Source organism: Antrostomus carolinensis, unplaced genomic scaffold, assembly GCF_000700745.2.
Source record: "Antrostomus carolinensis isolate BGI_N321 unplaced genomic scaffold, ASM70074v2 scaffold42702, whole genome shotgun sequence".
NCBI classification, from domain to species: Eukaryota; Metazoa; Chordata; class Aves; order Caprimulgiformes; family Caprimulgidae; genus Antrostomus; species Antrostomus carolinensis.
Window position 1 is genome coordinate 27,802 of NW_010299622.1, and position 20,162 is coordinate 47,963.

A 20,162-nucleotide genomic window follows, 5' to 3' on the forward strand; every position below is an offset into this window, starting at 1 on the left:
CCAATTGTGAGTGCTTAAGAAAATCCCAAATGAGTGTACTTGGAAATGTGCCACAAGGGTTATGCCAAGTGGGGGAATACATTTGAATGCACTAAATAGTTTGGAGTGTTTTGTTTGGAGTGTTTTATGTTGTACTGCAGCTTCAGATTTCCCTCATTCTATTGTTTTACTCCTTGGCTCAAATAATAGTTTATATTCATCTCAGCCAGATTTTTACCTAGTAAAGAGTCAGGCAGCAAAAAACCTTTGCTGGCTTAGTAAGGCAGAAGTTCAAAGCTCTTTGTAGAGTGAATCTCATGATGTAATTGTAATATTTCTAGGACTGCGTATATAGGTTAGCAGCAATTATGCATACTCATTTCAACAGGTCTACTCTTGTGCTTTAAACATTTGCTTTAATGCTTGCAGGAACAGTCTTGTGGATAGATTAAATTTTTACAAGGTTAAAAATCTTTTGAACTGTTGATATAAAATTCACTCTTTGTCAAATTAGGCAATTACATAAAAGTTGCACAATAAGGAACGTTTTAAAAGCTGTGAGTTCTGTGTCTGTTCTCTGTCATTAGTAAAATATCAAAATTAGTTGCTGAAATGTGTGCCTTAAAAAGAAGCAATATCTGTATAAGATGTGATGAGTAGCAAAGCCAAAATAGATTAAATGTATTAAAAGTCTAATTCTTGTTTGAGAAGTGGGTTTTTCAGTATACTATTTCCTCATTCTGTACAGCAGCTTTGTCAGTTTTGATATACTGTAAAGGCCAAGATAAATCTGTTTCTACTTCCTTATGAACCTAAAGAAAGAATACAGCTAAAAAACCTCATAGTTTTTCCCTTTTTTACCTCATCATCAGAATTGTTGACTGTGAAATATGAGGAGAAGGTCTTATGTTCCTGTACTGAGTGGAGTGTGGATTTAGTTAAGTGAGGTTGTGGGCATGAGAGAGTTCCCCGTCTGTGCCAGACAAGGAGTACGTAGAGCATACTTCAAAATTGCCTGTGGGGATTTCAGAGTGCTCCAAGCCTGCTAGCCAGAAAACATGCTTCAGAGCTGATCACTGCCTGGCTTTCTTTTTCTTGTCTCCCAAACTGGTACTAAGTTATTTGATACAGTCCGGCTTGCTTATGACCAGTCAGGTGCAGTAGGCAGGAGCACGGAATGCATGGCATCTGTAGTGGTTGTGTTCCCATCATGCAGGTGTCCAGCTAGTGTATGTCTCTGACAGTGTTGAAGGTAAGATGTCCTCTGCCTTCTCTGCATACTTCTTTTAAGAACTGAATTCTTGCATAGGCTGGGGATACTTTTTCAATCCTCAATTTCCTTTTCTTTATCTTGAAAAAAAATGTATGTAGCAGAATAGGACCCTTGTTCCAATTGTCTCAGAATGACTGAAAAACAGCAGAACTCCAGCTCTATATTACCACATTCAGAGCAGAATGAAAAGGGAAACAGATGTTCACAATTGAGATTTTGAAAGAAAGCTCTTGGAGTATTTGGATGGGTGGGGGAAACCACAGAAATAACAATGTTCCAACTTCTGTACAAATGCAAAACAGTAAACAGGGCTTACAATCTGGAGATGTAGAGTGTGCCTTTCAGACTGATGTGGACTGTAATTCCTGTCAGCTGAGGTATCCCTTCAGAGTTTCATTTGCAGTTATGTGTTTTGCAGAAGAACGAGTTCCTTCAAAGGCTGAAGTGCCAAGAAAACTGAGCCAGGAGAAACTTACTGCTGTTTCAGGTAATTAAAATATTTCTTCTTTATTTTGTGTATGCACTTTCTTTTTATCTCTATTTTCTTTTCTCTTCCCTTTACTGTTTTAAAATAATGTTTTTATAGCTCTGTAAAGCTGTCTTTTTCACCTGGGTATTTGATGGCAGCAAAACTGCTTAGCACCACTTAGGATGCATGAAAACCACTTGAGAAGGATTTATAAAGTAAGCCAATTTATACAAGGTATTCCTTCCTGAATTACTTTGTAATGACTCAATTAGCTTTCATTTCTGCACAAAGGAGATTTAGTTGCATAAATTAGCTTATCATCATTGAGGAAGTGTCACTGCTAAAGGACAGTTTATAGATACAACATGCAGTTGCTGTCAAACCTATAAGAATGTAATATAGACATCTGTGTATACTTTGTGCTTGAGCAGAACAGACTTCTGCCATTCAGAGACTAACAGGGGACAACAAGTTGCCCAAGGGACTGGCAATGTAGACATCTCTGAAAAGGTCAACTTGACACAGGCTCTGACAATCGACCCAAAGCTCTGTCTTCTTTGATAAAAATCAGATAAACTTAAGACCACTAATTGATCTGCAGCCTGTTTAAATGTTGGCCATGCATATCTTCATTGCATATGATTACCACAGAAAGCAAATGAATTGGGTAAGAAATGCCAGAGTCCAGTGACAGCAGCATAAAAATTGGAAAAGGACGCAAATGCCCAGAAAGACTGTGAAGGATATTCTCTCAGCTTTAGCTTGGCAAACTGCCCTTGTGCTAATTATCTCTGGGACTGGAAAAATAACTGCAAACACCATGTAAAGTCATATGGCCAGACAACTTTTCTTGACAGAAAGGTATTTCCAGTTATGCTTAAAAACAAGATATATATGTGCTTCAAGGGCACAGACCTTTAGATAAACTATTGGTGAAGTGACACAGCAAGTAGAGAAGACTTGCTGCTTATCAGACCTTACACCTTTTTGAGATCTGCTGCATTGTAACTGTGACCTGCACTGACATGCATTCTGGCTCTCCTTCCCCCATCGTACCGAGTACACATAATTCTTTCAGGGCTGTCAAGGAAAGGGTGGGCAAGAAGAGTTCCTTTAGGAAGTAGCTCTGCAGTGCTCTTCCTGTTGCAACATGTGGAGAGGAAACAGAGGCCTGATTTCCTGACCCATACAGGAAAGCAGGAACAGGTTGATGTGAGGAGTTTTGGGTTGCTTTTCTTGGAAAGGAAACAAGAGCCAAGTCATCAGATGCTGTTAGTATTGTGCTCTGCTAAAAACATGTGTAAAACAACATGACTCATTACAGCCTTAGTATTCAGTACTCATTTAGACATTACCGTAATTATAAAAGTGTGTTGTCGTAATGGAGCATGGGGTCAATCCAATTATAGAGTTGACAACAGCTTTTTTTTCACTAATGTATCTTCTTGAAGTTCTAAATGGTTATACTTTTACAAAAATCAAAACCTTAGCTCCTTTATTTCTGAAAAGTTTCAACTGCTATGAGAACAGTCTCACCAGTCTTACTAGTATTTGTGTAATGTCCTTGAAAATACCATAACACTTCTCCCCAGATATCAGATTCCTTTAATGCAATAATTTTATGATCTGATCTTACTTAGTTAACTGTTTTACACTGGAAATTTGTTTGTCTTTTAGGGCTGTGTTGGCATGAGTATTTCTGATAGGCATCACATCATAAATATCTAACCTGACTCAATATTTCACAGTTTTCCACACAAACAGTGCATACATTCTTAAATTTAATTTATTGCTTAGCTTTACTAAACCTAATTTTCACAGAAAATATTCTGCAAATTGTCTGTGAGCTCAGCCTGATAAGTGCAAAAGACTATTTTTCTACTCTTTTTCTTGCTCTAACTTGTCTCTAGTTCAATTAATGTGCAGGCTTGAGTTCTTTTTATTCCTTCAGTCTTGGTGCTGACTGTTGCTGCTAAAGAGTTTTACATTAATTACTAGTGACCTAATTATTTAAAAATACCAAAGTGTTGAAGAGTTTCAGTTATATTATAAGGCTTGCTGGATCTTTTTTTCTGCCACTATGTACCCATTTTACCACAATCACTATTTCAGTAAATGTCATGTTCTGTGCTGTCTCAGTGTAAATACCTGGATTTTAGAGTAACTATGGAACAATAGGAGAAGGGAAGTGAGAAAGATTATACTGAAGAGACTGGCCTAGATTAGAGGTTGAGTCCAAATGAACACACTACAATTATTTTGCCCTTATCTCATAATTTTGCCGACATGTGGGAAAAAAGGCAAATAAGTAAGTAACAGGCATTCTTTGCAGTTTAGGACATCATCAGAACAAACAAATAACTGTGTTCTTTAACAGCATATGTCTAATCTGGGCATTGAGTCTGAACTCTGAGAGTCTAAACCACTTGTGTAAGACAGAGTCATTCTGGGAGCATTAATTTTGAACTTTACCTATCTCTCCATCTTTAAGCCTGCAGTATGGTAAATATTGAGCATGTCATCACCAAAAAGGGATACATTAATTTTCCAGAAGTTCGTCTCTTTCAAATATTGTTAAGGAGCCCAGACTAGTAATCTTCAAATCTGTTGCTATAAACTTGTGAAGAATCTGATCAAGAGTCAAGGATACAAATCAGAATGGCAAGCTGTTTAATGTACTGGGCAGTGGACCACAGTGGTGAAAGGAAGACATACATGCATGTTCCTTCATTCCATAAGCAATGTGTAAGGAGATAATATAACTACTAAGTTTAAGTCGCTACTGTAACAGGGTTTAGCTGACTTAGATGCCATCAGTATTAAAATGGAAGATCAATGGAAATCAGGCACAGTAACATTTATTCTAATGTTTTAAGTAATGCATTTCCATACTTGGGCTGTAATTCCTGGTTTTGTTTTGGCCAGTTTAGTTTTCTGCCAAGTTTGTGCTCAGAAATGGCAAGTGCCAAAATTGGCACAAGGGAAGGGGGCATGAATGGAACAGCCTGCAGTTAGATTGGCTTAGGTTGCAGTGGGACAGCACATTTAAATCCCTTTAAATAAGCAATCTTAATCTGTTTTTTCAGGTTTGAGGGTGTTTTTTTTTTGTTTGTTTGTTTGTTTTTTCCTGTCTATTGAGGCTGTTAGAATATTCTTATAATTTTTTCCCCTTGAGTAATCCATGGGCATTCTTAAGTTTTAAACAGTCTATAATATTTGAAAGTGCATGCTTAAGTGATATACTTGTCAGATATTTTTACCTGAACTGTTCACCTTTCTTCAAGCATGTACTGTCAGGTGCCAGTATTTTTCAGTGAAATAAGCAGTCTGAGCCTACCATCAGGAAGGCTGGCAGCCATTTGGTCTGTCAATAAATTCTCATGTGTTTTCATCAGTATATTGGACAAAGATATCTGTTGTTCTTATTACTGTTACTGGAATAACAAAGATGGCAGCAGAAAACCATGAGGAATTCTTTGTGGAAGAGTTTTGGAAACTGTTGGATTCAGGTAGCTGTCCTGGAATGAAATAATTATTTCCTAGAGAAACAACCTATCCAAAATCCTGCTCAGCCATTTGTTGTGATTGGTAATATTAAAAGCAAATGGATAGGTAAAATCAAACTGCTTTCTACCCTCTGCTACACACTTCATTTTTTTCTTTTATCATGTCTTATTCATATTTGTGGCCTGAATGATCATGCCTTCAAAATACAACAGACTTTAGTTTAGCAATTATGTCATCATAGTATTTTTAAGGCATACAACATTTCACAGCGTGTAAGAATAGAGTGCAATTGTGAGAGAGTAATGCCAGCAAATCAATACCTTTTGAATTTGAACTCTAATGGGCATATATGTTCTTGATGCTAAACCCACCAGCTGTTTTCATGTATTATGTGTATTGATAAGAAGCTCCACATATTTTAATTACCATATAAATACCAAATTCCTTTACCCAGGTCTCCCGGTTTTGTTTTACTCAGTTCTTCAGAGGCAATCAAATGAAATAGGGCAGGATTCTCTCCAACTGAAAGAGAGGCTGAAGAAAGAAAGAAAGGGCTTGTGTTTTACAGAGGTTTTTGCTGCTTTTTTTTGTTCTACCTCTGTGTTTGTGAAGCACTATGAATAATTTTATGAAGCATGTTGCCCTTTAGATGTGTAGATTCTGAAGTTAAATTTACAATTGGCTTTCATGAGTGTGTAGTTGTACTTACAGAATTTTGAGAAATTGTGCTGGTGTGTATGAGAAAGGATTTCGAATTTGAAATTAACACTTGTTGGAAGAGCAGCATAGTTGTTCACAAACTTACACTGGCACTTTCTCTCCCCGTTTTTCATTTCTGTGCTCCTGGTATACCAGTATATGTTTTACCAAGAAATGTGGCTTTCTGATTTAAACAGCTCTGTCTTACTTTGAATTCACATATGAGGGCACAGAGCCATGGTTAGTCTTTGGGCAACATCTTCACTGTAGCAATAAGCTTATATTAAAATGCATCTTTTCCAGTGTTGCTGTGTTATTAGTTGAGTTGCTTTCCCACTTTAAGGCTTAATTAAATGCTCACAATGAACATCTAGCAAGAGATGTGTCTCACCTGCTGTGGGACCTCTTATGTTGCTGATGTTCCCCATGTAACTCCCGTTAGGGTTAATAGGAGTTATTTCAGGCACAGAAAGGTAAGAACAGGCCTCAAAGTGATAAAGATCAGTATGAAAAGTCATGATTCATTTCAGTGCAATTTTGAAGAAGTAAAACTCCTGATTAATATATTTTAAATGAAATCAATAAGACAACTGCTAAAGGATTTGAAAGGTGGGATAAAACTAAAAGAGTTATTTCATTATTTCTCACATGGGCTTACATTTTCTTTTAAGAGATAGAGCTGGGAACTGTGATCAGTGTGGAATCAAAAGACTGAGGAGAGATTCTGAGTTAATATTTGTCAAAAGTTAATTTGGTGCTAACCTGTGTTACTGTTTATAAATGTCTAATGCTAAATTGGTGAATAATGAACTGGCAAATTGGAAGGGCCAAAATTTGGAGGTGCAACATTTCAAAATGCTTCCCCCTTCCTCTTGAAAAATTATTCTGTCTATGCATTTTACAAGAACCAAATATCTTATTTCTGAATGGTCAGAGTTTTTATATAGGTGTATATTACTGCTTTTGGTGTGCTGATGGCAGATTTGTGCACTGGTGGTCAGAACGCCCCCTGGTGCGATACACCGAGTGGTGGCTCTGCATCACCAGGTTATGGAGAATTAAATAGTGGCTAACTTGCACAGCAGCTTTGAATTCCAGGTTGTGCATATTTAGCCTTATGACAGTATTGCCATCAAAACAAGACAGCACAGAATACAGACTGAAATGGATAAATAGAAAACAAGCTCTTCTGGCTCATACCGAGATTATTAAAATTAAAATATAAGTATTTGTCAAAATACAGAAAAACACAAGTTGAATATTGCTGTATTTTTTATAGCGTGACACTTTCTCTTGCTTCATACTTGATACTTTAGCAGGATTTGTTCAGTAATAAAGTGAACCAATCATGATTAAATTGTAAACTATAAATAATGGTGTAGAGTGTTAACGACATGCAAATGTAACTGGTACATGTTGGAATAACCAGCAAGCCTGCTGTTCAAGGATCATATAACAAAACTAAGATGACAGCCTTGATCCAGCCAGTTCAGTGATATTTATGTTATCAGAATTAGAAGATAGCTTTCCAGTGATGTAAATTATTAGTACATATACATTCTGTCTGGTTAGTGTATACATAATGTAACTGGTCATCTTAGTGGTATTGCTTACATTCTTTTTGCATTAACTCATCACACTCCATTCTCATGGAATTAAAAACAGGAAATAGTTTGCAGTGTAACAGAAGCACCCAGTGTATTTAACTGTGTGTAAGCACTGTGTTTCAATAGATGTACTCTGTATTGTAAGTGTATGACAAAGCATTTATTACTGTGTTATTGCCGTATTACAGAGCAGAGAGTGCTAAATAATCAATCAGTTAATGGTCTGTATGGCAGCTTGAACACAGCACATCCATTGTGCTTATGCTGTTAGAAGGATGAGTTTATGACTGTAGTGTAGTTGCATGTTTAGCCAGAGCTTAATGTCCTAAACTGGAGCTGACACAAATATTTTTAAAATGCAGCTTCAGCAACAGTTTCCAAGTTCTCCAATATTTCAGAAGGAACAATCAAGGATTATCTCAAAGGTTCTCAGAGAAGTTATTTAGTTTTGTTGGAACAGGAGAGGGAGGGGGAGTATATCACAAAATACTTATTTTGGCTTCCTTTCACAGATTATTATTAATTATATTCTAGCAGTTTTATCAGTTTCAAATTAAGATACAAATAGGACTTGCTGGAAATACATAAGTAAAGGAAAACTAGCTGCTTTAAGTTGCAGCTGGAAAATGCTTTGAAAACCTGTAGCTACATGTCTTTAAGTGATATGACTTGCCAGTGAAGGGCTCGCACGTTAAACTTGTTTTCCACTTGCTTTTGTGGTATGAAGCAGCTGTTTCTAAAAAGAAGAGTAAGAAATGAGAACTAATAAATTGCCTTGTAGTATCTGGAGATTTAAAGAGTAACTTTAGTGCCTCAGTCTTTACCCTTTGCCATTGTCTTTGCAGATGGCAAAAATACCGATTATGCCAATTTCTACCAAGGTTTGTGGGACTGCACAGGAGATGTACCTGATGAGCTGACGTTTAAACGTGGTGATGTTATCTACATTCTCAGCAAGGTACGGGATGCTACTGAGGCTACATAGTTGTGAAAGGAGAGCCATGGCAGTAGGGCACATTCCCACAGTTCTGTGAGAGGAAATTGGCACTCCTTTCAGATCTTTTGTTTGCAATCAGATATTCACTGCAATTAATTATTTTGTCAAAGAAACTATAATCATATTTAAAACATAGCTGTGTAACAGGAATTAACTTAAAAGCGTGTTTATTTACTTGTTAAATCTTGGCTACCATTTGTTAACTGATTTAATGGGAGACAATGTGCTTTCTGCTTGTAAAAGTTTAACCTTGTAGAATTTTAAATTATCTTGTATGTTATGTTTTTTGTTTCCTGTTTTATATTCCTGACTGTGCTGATTCTGACTTTTTGGGCATCTTGCTACAGAAGATGGTTTGTTTTTTTGAACTATGCTTTCATCCTTGTATGTATATTGTAATTGTCCTGACAGCTTAGATTCCAAATTCATTTACTCTGACAGATTTGGGCAATTTTTAATTTACTGCTTTCCTGTTTGCAAAGCAAATGAGAATTATAATTCCTCTCATCTAAAGTGATGATAAGCAATATAAGCATGAAATTTTACTCTAATCTGGGTTAATTTTTTTATTTTTCCTTAACCCCCCAACAAAAACAAAACCTCTCCTAAAATATATGTCTCATGGTTCATTGAAGTTTACTTCTGAACAATTAATGAGAGGGAATTTTTCTTTTCCCCACATATTAGAAAAAAAATGATCTTTTCAAGTTCTTACTGAAAAAAATCACCTTTTAAAATATATGTAGAATATATATCTCAAATGTAATTACTGTTCAGTTTAATTAATGCCAAAGGTATTGTAGGTCATTGAAATATACAAGTAGGTGCATGAAAGCTCAAGGCATCTGTTTGTCTTAGTTTCAAACTCTTCAGTGTTGTCACAATTGCTTTAAATCTTCCGTGATACCTTTAACTGCAGTGTTTCCAGATAATAAATGTAACAGCTTCTGTTTAAATAAATTTAAGATTTATGGATAGAAAGATAGTCCTATATAAAAATACAGAAGATATATTACTAATGGTAATGCGGCCATGTTTGCCTTCTGAGGTATTTCATTGTCACTTAAACTAATAACTGAATTGCATTACCAAAGGCTGGTTAACACTTTTGGATTGGGCAGACTTTCCCACAGTTATACAGCACTGAAGAGTGGTACTAATTTAAAATAACCACTTCTTTCCCTCCTCCCTCCCCTAAAAAAGCCCATGAACAAATGGATTCTACTGTATGAGTTTGGCCTCTTTGTGGGTTGTGCTCTTGTGGTATGGTATGGGAATTAATAAAATCTTAATGTTCAGATTGTAGGAAAAAAAAAATCATTTGCTACTCCTTCCCCAAAAGAGTGAGAAATTTAATTTAAAAAATGGAGCAGAACAGAAAAACAGTAGCTTAAGTTGTCCTCTGTATATCAACTGTCTTGTGGTCATGCCGTGATTAATCCGTAATCAGTCCTTGAAACAGCCTTACTGCTGCTCCAGATATATAGAGCCTCTCTCTTTGGGAATGATTTCTACTCCAAAATACAGCCCAGAAAATTCAGCCCTGTTTCGCTTAAAGATTGTTACAGCTTTTTCAGAAAAATGAGTGTTGGCCACTACTGTCAGCTCTGAATTTAGGGTCCTTGGAGGGGAAAGTGCCAGAGAATTATCCATCTTAACCCTCCACTTGATTCAGTTTCAAGGTCTGATCATTTATGAGCTCTTTGTCTGGTAACTGAAAATATAACCAAAGGAAAAGTGAACCTAACCGCCCTGAAGTGGGTCAAGACTTTTCTTCAGAAAATATTTCCTAATCCACTACATTAATACTTGGATTTTATGGCAGTCGGCAGGAATCCTTGGCAATTTTTTTATTTTTTCACACCATCTAGTGGTTGAAACTGAGAGGTGCAGGTACTGACAGGAGGTGATGCGTGTGGATCCAAAATGGTGTCATAAATTCAGCTTCAGCTTGAACCTAGCTGTCTATGGCTTTATTGCCTTTCTATCATCTGTCAGCCAGGTGTGAACATTACTCCTGAAAATCACATTTTTTTGATACGGAAGTAACTATAGGTACAGCAATATTAGAGTAGGAAGGGTGAAGCATTAACAAAATATTGAGTATATTTGTGCAACATGTAATAGTTCTTTGTTTTACAATGAAATATAAATGGTATAGCTTGCTCTGATGAACGTGTTAAGATAGATATTTGTCTCAGCAATAGTTATGCCAAAGCAATATATTTTTACCTGCTTTTCACATATCTTTATAGAAATTAGGAGAAAAGTGACTATTTCATTTCCAAGAATGAGATCATTAGTACGACAGAAATAATTATGAACCAGTTTAGTGAATTTGGGCATTGATATAATTTAAATAAAGCAAGAGGAGCAATATGTTACATGTAAGCTTCTAGGTGGGTGCCTTTTAGAAGAATGAGCAAGGTTTCAGTTTGGCAACGTTTACTTCCTCAAATAGCTCAGCATTATGCAAAGGCAGGTCCTTCCCATAATTTCAACGGAGCATCAAAATTCAGTGATAGTGCAGTGAGCAGGAGGTGTATGCTTATACTCTGATAATACAAATACCTATGCCCAGCTGGTGTAATAACTGTAGAAAAAGCATATTTCCCTTGTTTTAAAGGTGCTTTAAAACTGTTTTAGCTGTTATCTAAATATTTATATCTACAGTAGCTTTTGTGTGGCAGGTCTTACAAAGAAACCCAAAACTTTTTTCTAGGTTTTTCTACCTTTGAGAGTCTCCTTCAAAAGCTGAGTTTTCAATCTCAGCAGAAATAACAGAACTATTGCAATAGTACTTGTTAACTTTTCTTTATTTTAAAAAAAATTAACTTTTCAAATTAATTGATCTGTGTTTCTGCACAGATAAACTGATAATATTATAATTTTAATTTATAATATTCCTGAATATTCAAGTGGCTTTATAACTTATGCTATGAATCATGTGAACTTTCAGAAAACTACATAGCCCTCTCTTGCTATGCAGCAGGAAAGAGTTTATAACTCTACTGATAGAGGGACTCATTAATAAGATTTCTTAGTTAATATTGACTATTAGAAATGCAATACTTGGGTGTCCTGTTTTCTAAAAGGATGATTGCTCTTAACTCCTGCTCATTTAAGGACTTCCCTTTGCTTTCAAGCCTGTGTGATAAATGGGGAAACAAACTGTAACATAACAATCCTTTTTATAAATCTTCCGTAGCTGTTACTTGAGAAATCAATTTCCAGAAACAAAGACAACTGGAGTGGAGGTAGCCCCCCACCCCTCCCCCCCTTTTTTTAAAAAAAAGTTTGGTATGCACAGTTTCTGCAAGTGCAGCCCTTGCAGCAATTGTTTATTTGCTTTAGGTGCACCTTTTGTGTTGGGAAATTCCATAGTTTCAAAAGCTAAATGCAAGTACCAACAGAAATATATTTAGATGCTAGTAGGCACCTGCTTGGTAGAATTACTGCCATTTCTTAACTTCTAAACTATTTTAATTCCCATCTCATTTATATTTATATTTGCAATAAACCAACAAATAATACTTGAAAATCAGAAATTATATGTCAAACACGAATTCTTCTTCCCTGTTATTATTTCAGTACATGCTAATGCAATATAATGCTGCTCACTCTGGTATTTATGATTCATGGAAATTATGACTTGACCCTTTGCTCTAGAATTTTCCATGACAGTAGTGTTAACTTGGTATCTAGATTACCCTTTATTCAGTGATTGTACATTTCTAGTGCGGTAGATTTTTGTTCTTTCAATACAAGAAATATCTGAAAATGCTCATATTTCAACCTGTATAATCTTTTTTTTTAATTTTTTTTATTTTTTTTTTCCAAAAAGATGTGGAAGGCATACTAAACCTAAAGTGTTCTCCTGTCAGGCTATTTTCTGACTGATGATACTGAGATTCACATTTAGCAGTAATTTCTCTTTCCATGACCATACTGCCTATGTCTACCTTAGCAAATAGAGAGTACCAGTAGGAACAGATTTGCAGAGTGAAATACTTAGTGCTGAGGCCCTGACGTCCACACCGTGCGTTTTCAAAGGGGTTTGATGTCCGAAGAGGTCTAGCCTGGTTTTGTGGAATTGAGAACGCATTTAGTGGTTGGAGGACACCCAAGTGCATCTTCCATTTTAGTTTTATCTGAAAGAAATGTCCTGTGTGTGCCCCGAGACCGATGGCTCTGCTAAGTGAGCCAAGGTGGGGAAAGTGGGAGCACTGAGAGATTCACTTCAGTGAGATGCTTCTGATTGAAACTAAAATCCAGTACTGAGTTGAACCCTTCTTCCTTCTGGCTTGTTCAGGTATATTCCTCACAGGGAAAAAAAAAGGGTGTATGGCTAAACATAAGATAAGAGCAAAGGCCTTTAAATGGAAGGTTAGTTAAGACAGACTAATGCAAAGTGATTCTCGCTCTCTTGGTTTGCATACTGATAATAGCATTTACCTACCTGATTAGGAAAAAAAAAAAAATTGACATTTTGTCATCTAATGGAAAATAAAATGGCCCTTCTATCATTCTGGGGTGTTTTCAGGAGCCACTTTTGGTTCAGAGTTTAGTCTGCTTACCCTGATTTATATTGGAACTCTTTAATTTTAAATTAATTAAAGAGTTTAAATTAATTAAAGAGCTCTTTAATCTATTTTGTCTCGTGTCATTGTAGGAAATAAAATCTAAGAACACAACCATACAATGAATCAGAGGCTTATATTCTTAAAGAAGACCATTTTATTACTGTCTTAAAACAACTGTACTACCTGTGAAGAAGTCTCATTCAGTTATCTGTAACATTTGTCATTTTCTGCTTTTTAGAGAAAATACTGTTCTGTGCCAAAAATACTCCCTGGTTGATAGTGTATCATTGAGCAATTACACCAATGGACGTTCTAAAATTTTTTAGCTAGTCTGAATCCCCTAGATGAATTAGAGATGTTTTAAAATATTATCTTGACAAAATTGCCCCCTAGGATATTCTTTGAAAAAAAATTCTCCAGTCTTTCTGCACATCTTTAGCTTCATACAAGAGGCTACTTATTTTAACCCCAAACAAGGCTATAGATACATTTTGCTTTTCAGTTTTAAAGTCTCTGCATCTTCAGTCCATAAGTTAACACTACTTATAGAGCCACTGGAAGAGGGCAGGAGAAAAATCTTGAATTCACACACTTCAGTTTTGAGTTGTTTTTTTTTTAAATGCAAGTCCATTGTTTTCTTCAAGGCATTGAAACACAATGATGATTTTCAGCAAATATTTTTAAAAAACAAAACAAATAAAAAAATCCAACCCACAAATGCAAAAACCATACCATATGTATTGAACAATAGGGACTAACTGCACAAGGACCAGATGTTCTTAACGTTTACTGAAGTCAATAGAAGTTAATATGGTGCAAAGCATCTGGAGGTACTCATTTACACAGAGGATCTGTTCTAAAGGTAGAGACTGTTTTGGAAATCCTCTTGCCTTTAAAAATTGTATCTTCTTGCATATTAAGATTCTTGACAAAAAATCTTGAATTTAAAAGATATTGGAAAAAACAAGTGGTGTATTTCTACCTACTCCATTTTCCGCACGTACAAAAACTTTTATGATCAGTGTCTCATAGAGTCATAGGTACATACACGTCAGTGCAGTGAAATTGGTGGGATGGGGACAATGAGAAGCATCTGCTGACAGAGTGTTCAGTTAAGAGCATTTGAGGATCCTGCAAACCATGATGGGATTTTTTTTTTTTTACGCTGCTGTCATAGCATGCTGTACAGAGGGTGTTTTGCCAGCATGTTAAATTGTAACCTGTTCCTTGCTGCCCTATGAAATTACTTCACTTTGGTCAATAAATTTCTGCTGGGGGGGGGGAAAAAACTCCCAACCTGCCACTCTTATAGACAGTGAAAACATAGAAGTAGCTTAGAGAGCATTCGCTCATTTGTTAAGGTGGTTGTTTTGTGTTATTTGGCATATTGTATTCCCCTGCCCTGGTGTTTGTCTTCCAGGGGTTGCGGTGGCCCCTTCCTCCCCCCGCCCCTGCCCAGCATTGCCTGGTATGGCAAATGTGCTCCCCGTCACATGGCAGAGCGTGGCCACACACTTGTGCATTCTCCTCATTGCAGGGCGGCTGGATCTGGCCCTGCCCCCCTCTCCTATCCCTCTATTTGCCTTGGAGCAATTCATTTTGCAGTTATTGAATTTCTTTGGAGAGTTATTTTCATACAGCGAGCATCACAGCACCTCTGGATCTTGATAGCGTTTCTACATAAGGAGAAAGAAGCTTTGTGTTAGTAATTACCTAACATTGTCAGGAGCTGACTGCAGGCCTCTTTCTAGTGATAACAGAATAACCACATAATGTAGCTTTATAGCACATGATTAATAGAAAATAATTACACATCCTACAAAGGGATGCAATATTTCTTATAAATTGACTACAATGGTTTCCTGTAGATTAAAGGACTCTTCATTATTTTATCAGTCCTTCTGAAGTGTAGTCGCTTGCCTGTGTTAGCAGTGATGTTAAGAGCTGAATGCAGTGAGGGATACCAGATGGTAAACCCAGTGGTACCTGAGATCTGAAGCTGATGCTTGCAAAAGCACCATGCTTCCCAACTCTTAAGGATTCGTATAAAACTCCTAACTGTATTCATATCCTTCTGCATGTTAATCATTATTTCCCACAAATGTGGACTTAGTCTACACATCTTAAGCAGCCGTAATAGACGTGTGGACCTCACAAGAGCAGTGTAGTAATTGAATCATATTGCTGTGAAGGAGTTTATAATTGATAACGTTGATAGAAACAATACATCAATTTGGATTTTATATGTGAATTCAGGAAAGGACTGGGGGGAAACTTCTTGTCTGCCTGATGAGTAAGCGCTCTTTTATGGTACTGAGGATAGAAGGGAGTGGTTAGGAGTGTAAAGAGAGATGTCTGTACTTTAATTAGTTTAAAAAGGAGTGCTATCTACTTATTCTTAAACCTGAGATTAAAGTTTTATATTCCTTGTAGCCAGGTATCTGCTTTATGCTTTTGTTCAGACTTCTTATAGACTGCAGATAGTTTAATTGGGATTCATGTTGCTCTTGAGACCCATGCAAAGAATAGTAATGTAAAGTAAAAGCTTCTGTGTTGCAATATTGTCTGTATGGTATAATGGTTGCAGTGAATCCTTAAATTAGTTTACCAGTCTTTTACATCAACATTCATTTCATCTTCTCACTTAGCTTCATGCCAGAGCAGTAAGTGGTACATTAGTAAGTAGCAAACCCCAGAAAGTTTTCAAAACAGCAGCATGCTTTTAATTTTAATTTGAGGTATCTGAATTGTTTCTTTTAAAACAATTATTTCTAAGTTCATGTAGTGTTGCTAAGTGGAACATTTTCAATGGATAATATAGTCCACAGGCTTTTTCTGTGCCATTTGTCATATGCAATTTAATGACCGTTTAACTAAGCCACTTCCCTCATTTCATGTATTGTTTGCTTTTTTGGCTGCTGTCTAGCAAAACTTGCTTAATCACTCTTGTCAGTCACTTCATGAGTTCCATGTAACAGCTTAAAAACTTTTGTTGCTTTCTCTTGGAGAGATTTATTGCTGAGATTCCAGTAGTCTACGTGAGTACTGCTCCTTTCAACAATTTCCCACTTCAGTCTAGAGATCTAGTTTGTATATTTAAACAGTGTGTTGTGAGATAAAACATAGATTTTTTTAAACATGTAGCTGATCTTGAACATTATAAACCTCAGTGTCAGGGTATTATTTAACCTTTAAGGATTTAGGGTGTAATGTGTACCCCCATGGGAAAGATTATGAGTGGTTCTTAACTTCTGAGAGCAAGATCAGGTTCAGATACCTCGAGACTTTCCAACCAGACCCATCCCCAGCAGTCTGTTCTGCAGTGGAAAGTGGAATAAGGTGGAATTATTTATGAAGTTTTCTAGTTTGTGTGTTCACGTCATAAACGAAGGTTTTCCTGCTGCTTTTTATATGGATTTTCTTTAGATCACACTTGCTGCAGTATTTTATGGATGGTAGGATAGAGTCTTTTAAATCACCAGTTCACTGTGAAGAGAAGGAAGAACATGTTTAATTTAAGACGGGTGTTCAGCCCTCCACAATAAGAAATTACAAAAGTGTGTGTGTGTGTGCCTGCATGCAAGTGTGTTTGGTTTTGGTTTTGTTTTGTTTTGTTTAAAGGGAAAAAAAGAAGAAAAAAAAAAAAAGCCTGGGCCCGCATGAAAGTTGGCCATCAACAGGGCTTCATCATAGTTAAGCACAGGGAGAACTGAGTACACTAAGCACCTCATAGGACCCTAGAGAACTCTCGACCAGGCCAGATATGCCAGCAGCAAATCATTATAGCTCGGGCTCTAATGAAACTCCATTAACCCTTAAGCTCCACTTTACTATTTATAACTGAAAAAGTTTATCTACAGTAAAAATAATAGCTTATAGTGTCATCTCAGTAGGACCATTAATTCAAAATCCTATAGCCTTTCGGTTTTCTCGTCAGAAGAGCAGCGTAGCAGGAAGCAGATGTTGCTTATCAGAGATATCTGTGTATTTTGTATTTTCCATGTTTGTTACAAAGTAATTTCTGTCTTGCTAATAATTCCATTTTGAATGAGGTCTCTGTTTTAATAATGCTTCATTTGTAACTCAATATATGTGTGTGTGCAATTTCAGCTGTTACAATTTATTGAACCGCTGTTAGGATTGATCTTAAAATATTTACCTCATAGGAAAAAAATTAAATTTTTATCCCACAATACTCTTACTTGGTATTGCTTTTGGAAGATATTATTTCTTTAAACTATTATAATTCATTTTGTTTCATATTTGTCTCACTAAGCCTAAACAAATTTCAAACAAAAGTACATTAGTCATCTGTCAGACATATGAGGTCTGCCATAGAATTTTCTGCAAGCATAAGGCAATAGCAGACCTTGTCCATAGAAAGAAATTATGTATTAGACATATAATGTTCCCTTCACATTTGAACAAAGTAGTTTTTAAAATAAGTTGGTGTAAGTTTCTTAGAGTTTAGCCTTGTGATACTGAGAGAATCCCAGTTGATTCTTATATGTCAACATTGTGCTATTGGATTTTAGCTACAAAGATAAGGTTTTTATATTTGTGGTGAACAGAGGATGGAGAGGTCAGATATTTTTAGTAGGTGTTATAGAGAAGCGTAGCCATAATGAAGAAATTTTCCTGAGTGTGCCTGGCCTTTTTAAAATTTAACTTCTATCTTTGCCTAACTCTGCATGTGCATGTCTCTAACAAAAAGATATGTTTTAATTTTCAGTTGAAATTATTATAACTGTATATAAGAAAAAGCATCCATAAGGAGTTGCATAGAAAACACTATTGCATATATATCAGACTAAAGGTTAATATTGCATATTGTTTTCAATTAGGAGTACAATAGATTTGGCTGGTGGGTAGGAGAAATGAAGGGAACCATTGGCTTGGTGCCTAAAGCCTACATAATGGAGATGTATGATATTTGAGAGGCCTGGGTAAGTACATTTTAATCCAATCTTCTGTAATGGCTTATATGTTCCCTTGTTCTCTGTTTCATAAGTATTTCTTTCCTGGAACCTTTGTAGAATCCTGTTAACATAAAGATTATGGCAAAATATATTGAAGGTTCAATTAAAGCACTTTTTCTGAGATTCTGTATGAAATACTAAACCACAGTGTACAAAAGATAAAATATTTTATAACTACATTTCTTTTCAAGATTTTTTTTTTTTTTTTGGTAAAATAAAATTGGTGTGCTTTCTAGTTAGTTTTGTTACTTTAGTAATATGTATGTATCTGCACAGAAAACTGTGGAAGGGGATAAATATTTGGTCTGGGTTTGATATGCATGTTTGAGGTTTTTTGGTTAATGATGAACTTTCAACTTCCCTGTCCCTAATCAGGAGAATTCTGCGCTTGAAATGAAGAGTGTTGTGCAGCTGCAGTTTACAGACCCAGCCTCTGAAAGAAGATTCCTCCTCGCACATTTTGTGGTTTCAGTGAATGTAGTCAGATCGTTGCCTTGTGTATATTAAACATTAAAAACTGTAATTGATCATAATTCTGCGGAAATGTTCTTCTTAGCCACTTTTTATAAATTGTAATGCTAGGAAATGAAATAGATGGTAATTAACATATGGGGCACAAGCAGCCAAATAGTGCCTGTTGCTCTTTTCTTAAGCATGTTAGCAGCACTCTGTATAGCTATTGGTTTGTGTTCTTTCAGGGAATTTGGCTATGTTTTCCTGTTCCTCAGACTTAGAAGAATTAAGCTGAACTTTGAAATTAGGAAACTATTATTCAGTTAGTACATACATTAACTTTTTAATGCTCACTGTACATTTTGAGCAGTTTCCTAGGAAAATCAAGGGCAATTTATGTGTAATATTGCAAGCCTTCAGGGTATTCTGCTTCCAAATGTTTTCATATTATTTTCTTTTTCTCATATCTTTAGCATTGTATTGTTAATTAATATTTTGTTACTGTAAAATGGAGGCTTGTTTCTTTTGCTGATGTAATAAATCAGCCCATGTGGTAATACTGCCCTGATACTATTCTGACTTGGAGGTATGAATTATGTGAAAATTTGTTAAAAGGATAATATATTAAACCCCACAATTTTTGCTAAGTCAACATGAGCTAAATCGCAGGTAAAAAATATTTTTGTCAGCGGTACTGTGAAATATTTTATCTGTACCTTACAGATAGTTTCAGAGAGTCAAATGCGGATACCTTGTTGATATGTGGAATTTCTGATACAAGTCATGCAACAGACATCTTCAGTTCTGTGTGGATTAGTAACAGCTACCTGCAGTGTTAGTGTCAGATACAGAACTTTGTGGCTAAAAGCATCAGTTGAAACATACCAAAGTATGCTAAAATACTCTCACTTGTGGACAAAGGGTTGGGCAAGTCAGAGTTAATTCTTTAAATGCTCTTGTTTTGGAGATGTGCTTTACTATTAGCGTGCAAGATGAACTTTTTTGAATCCTCCCACACACTTGATTTGTGAGACCCTTAATCTGCCAAAGGGGCAGGTCAAGCCAGTCTGCGAATTGCTGAGCCTGTGCAGGTCCCCTTGTAGTTGCTTGTGCTGTTTACGCTTCAGGCGGGCCCTGCGAACACTGTGGGTTAAAAGGTAATGTTGGCCTGAACTCAGAATTAGATCCTTGCAGGAAACTACGTTGTGCGTTATATTAGCTAATGCGCGATCCTCGATGGTACACTGGGTTCTAACAGGAGTTAAACAGGGAGCGAGTTTTGTTGTAATTTTTTTTTTTAAGAGATAGTCATTGAAATTGATTCTGTACGTTATCAGTGAAGCATTAAAGTGATAGATTATAGTCTTCAGATCTTTTACTACTTTAATTTATCAAGTGTAGTTGTGGATTGTGTACAGAATGTGGAGCGTTAATATGACGGCTAGAAAAGCTCCTTCTCTCTTGTTAACACGGCAGCGTAATAAATCTGCCCACCGAAATGTCTTTTTATTAATGATGGAATTCCGAACGCCACCGCCACCTGTTTTTACTGGGTAGATCCCCCCTTCGTGTTGAGACGAAACTTGATTTCGGACGGGAGCAGCGCGGGGACGACG

General features: G+C 36.3%; 1 protein-coding gene across 1 annotated transcript in view; it reads left to right on the forward strand.

The window, feature by feature from the left end:
• The window catches only part of SKAP2 (src kinase associated phosphoprotein 2), a 37,830-nt gene extending 19,779 nt beyond the window's left edge, over positions 1-18,051 (forward strand). Inside the window, exons 5-7 of the mRNA XM_029083723.1 lie at positions 1,671-1,739; positions 8,380-8,492; positions 17,959-18,051. Of these exons, the coding sequence (XP_028939556.1) occupies positions 1,671-1,739; positions 8,380-8,492; positions 17,959-18,051 (275 nt within the window). The remainder of the gene's footprint in view (positions 1-1,670; positions 1,740-8,379; positions 8,493-17,958) is intronic.
• Positions 18,052-20,162: the final 2,111 nt, after the last annotated feature.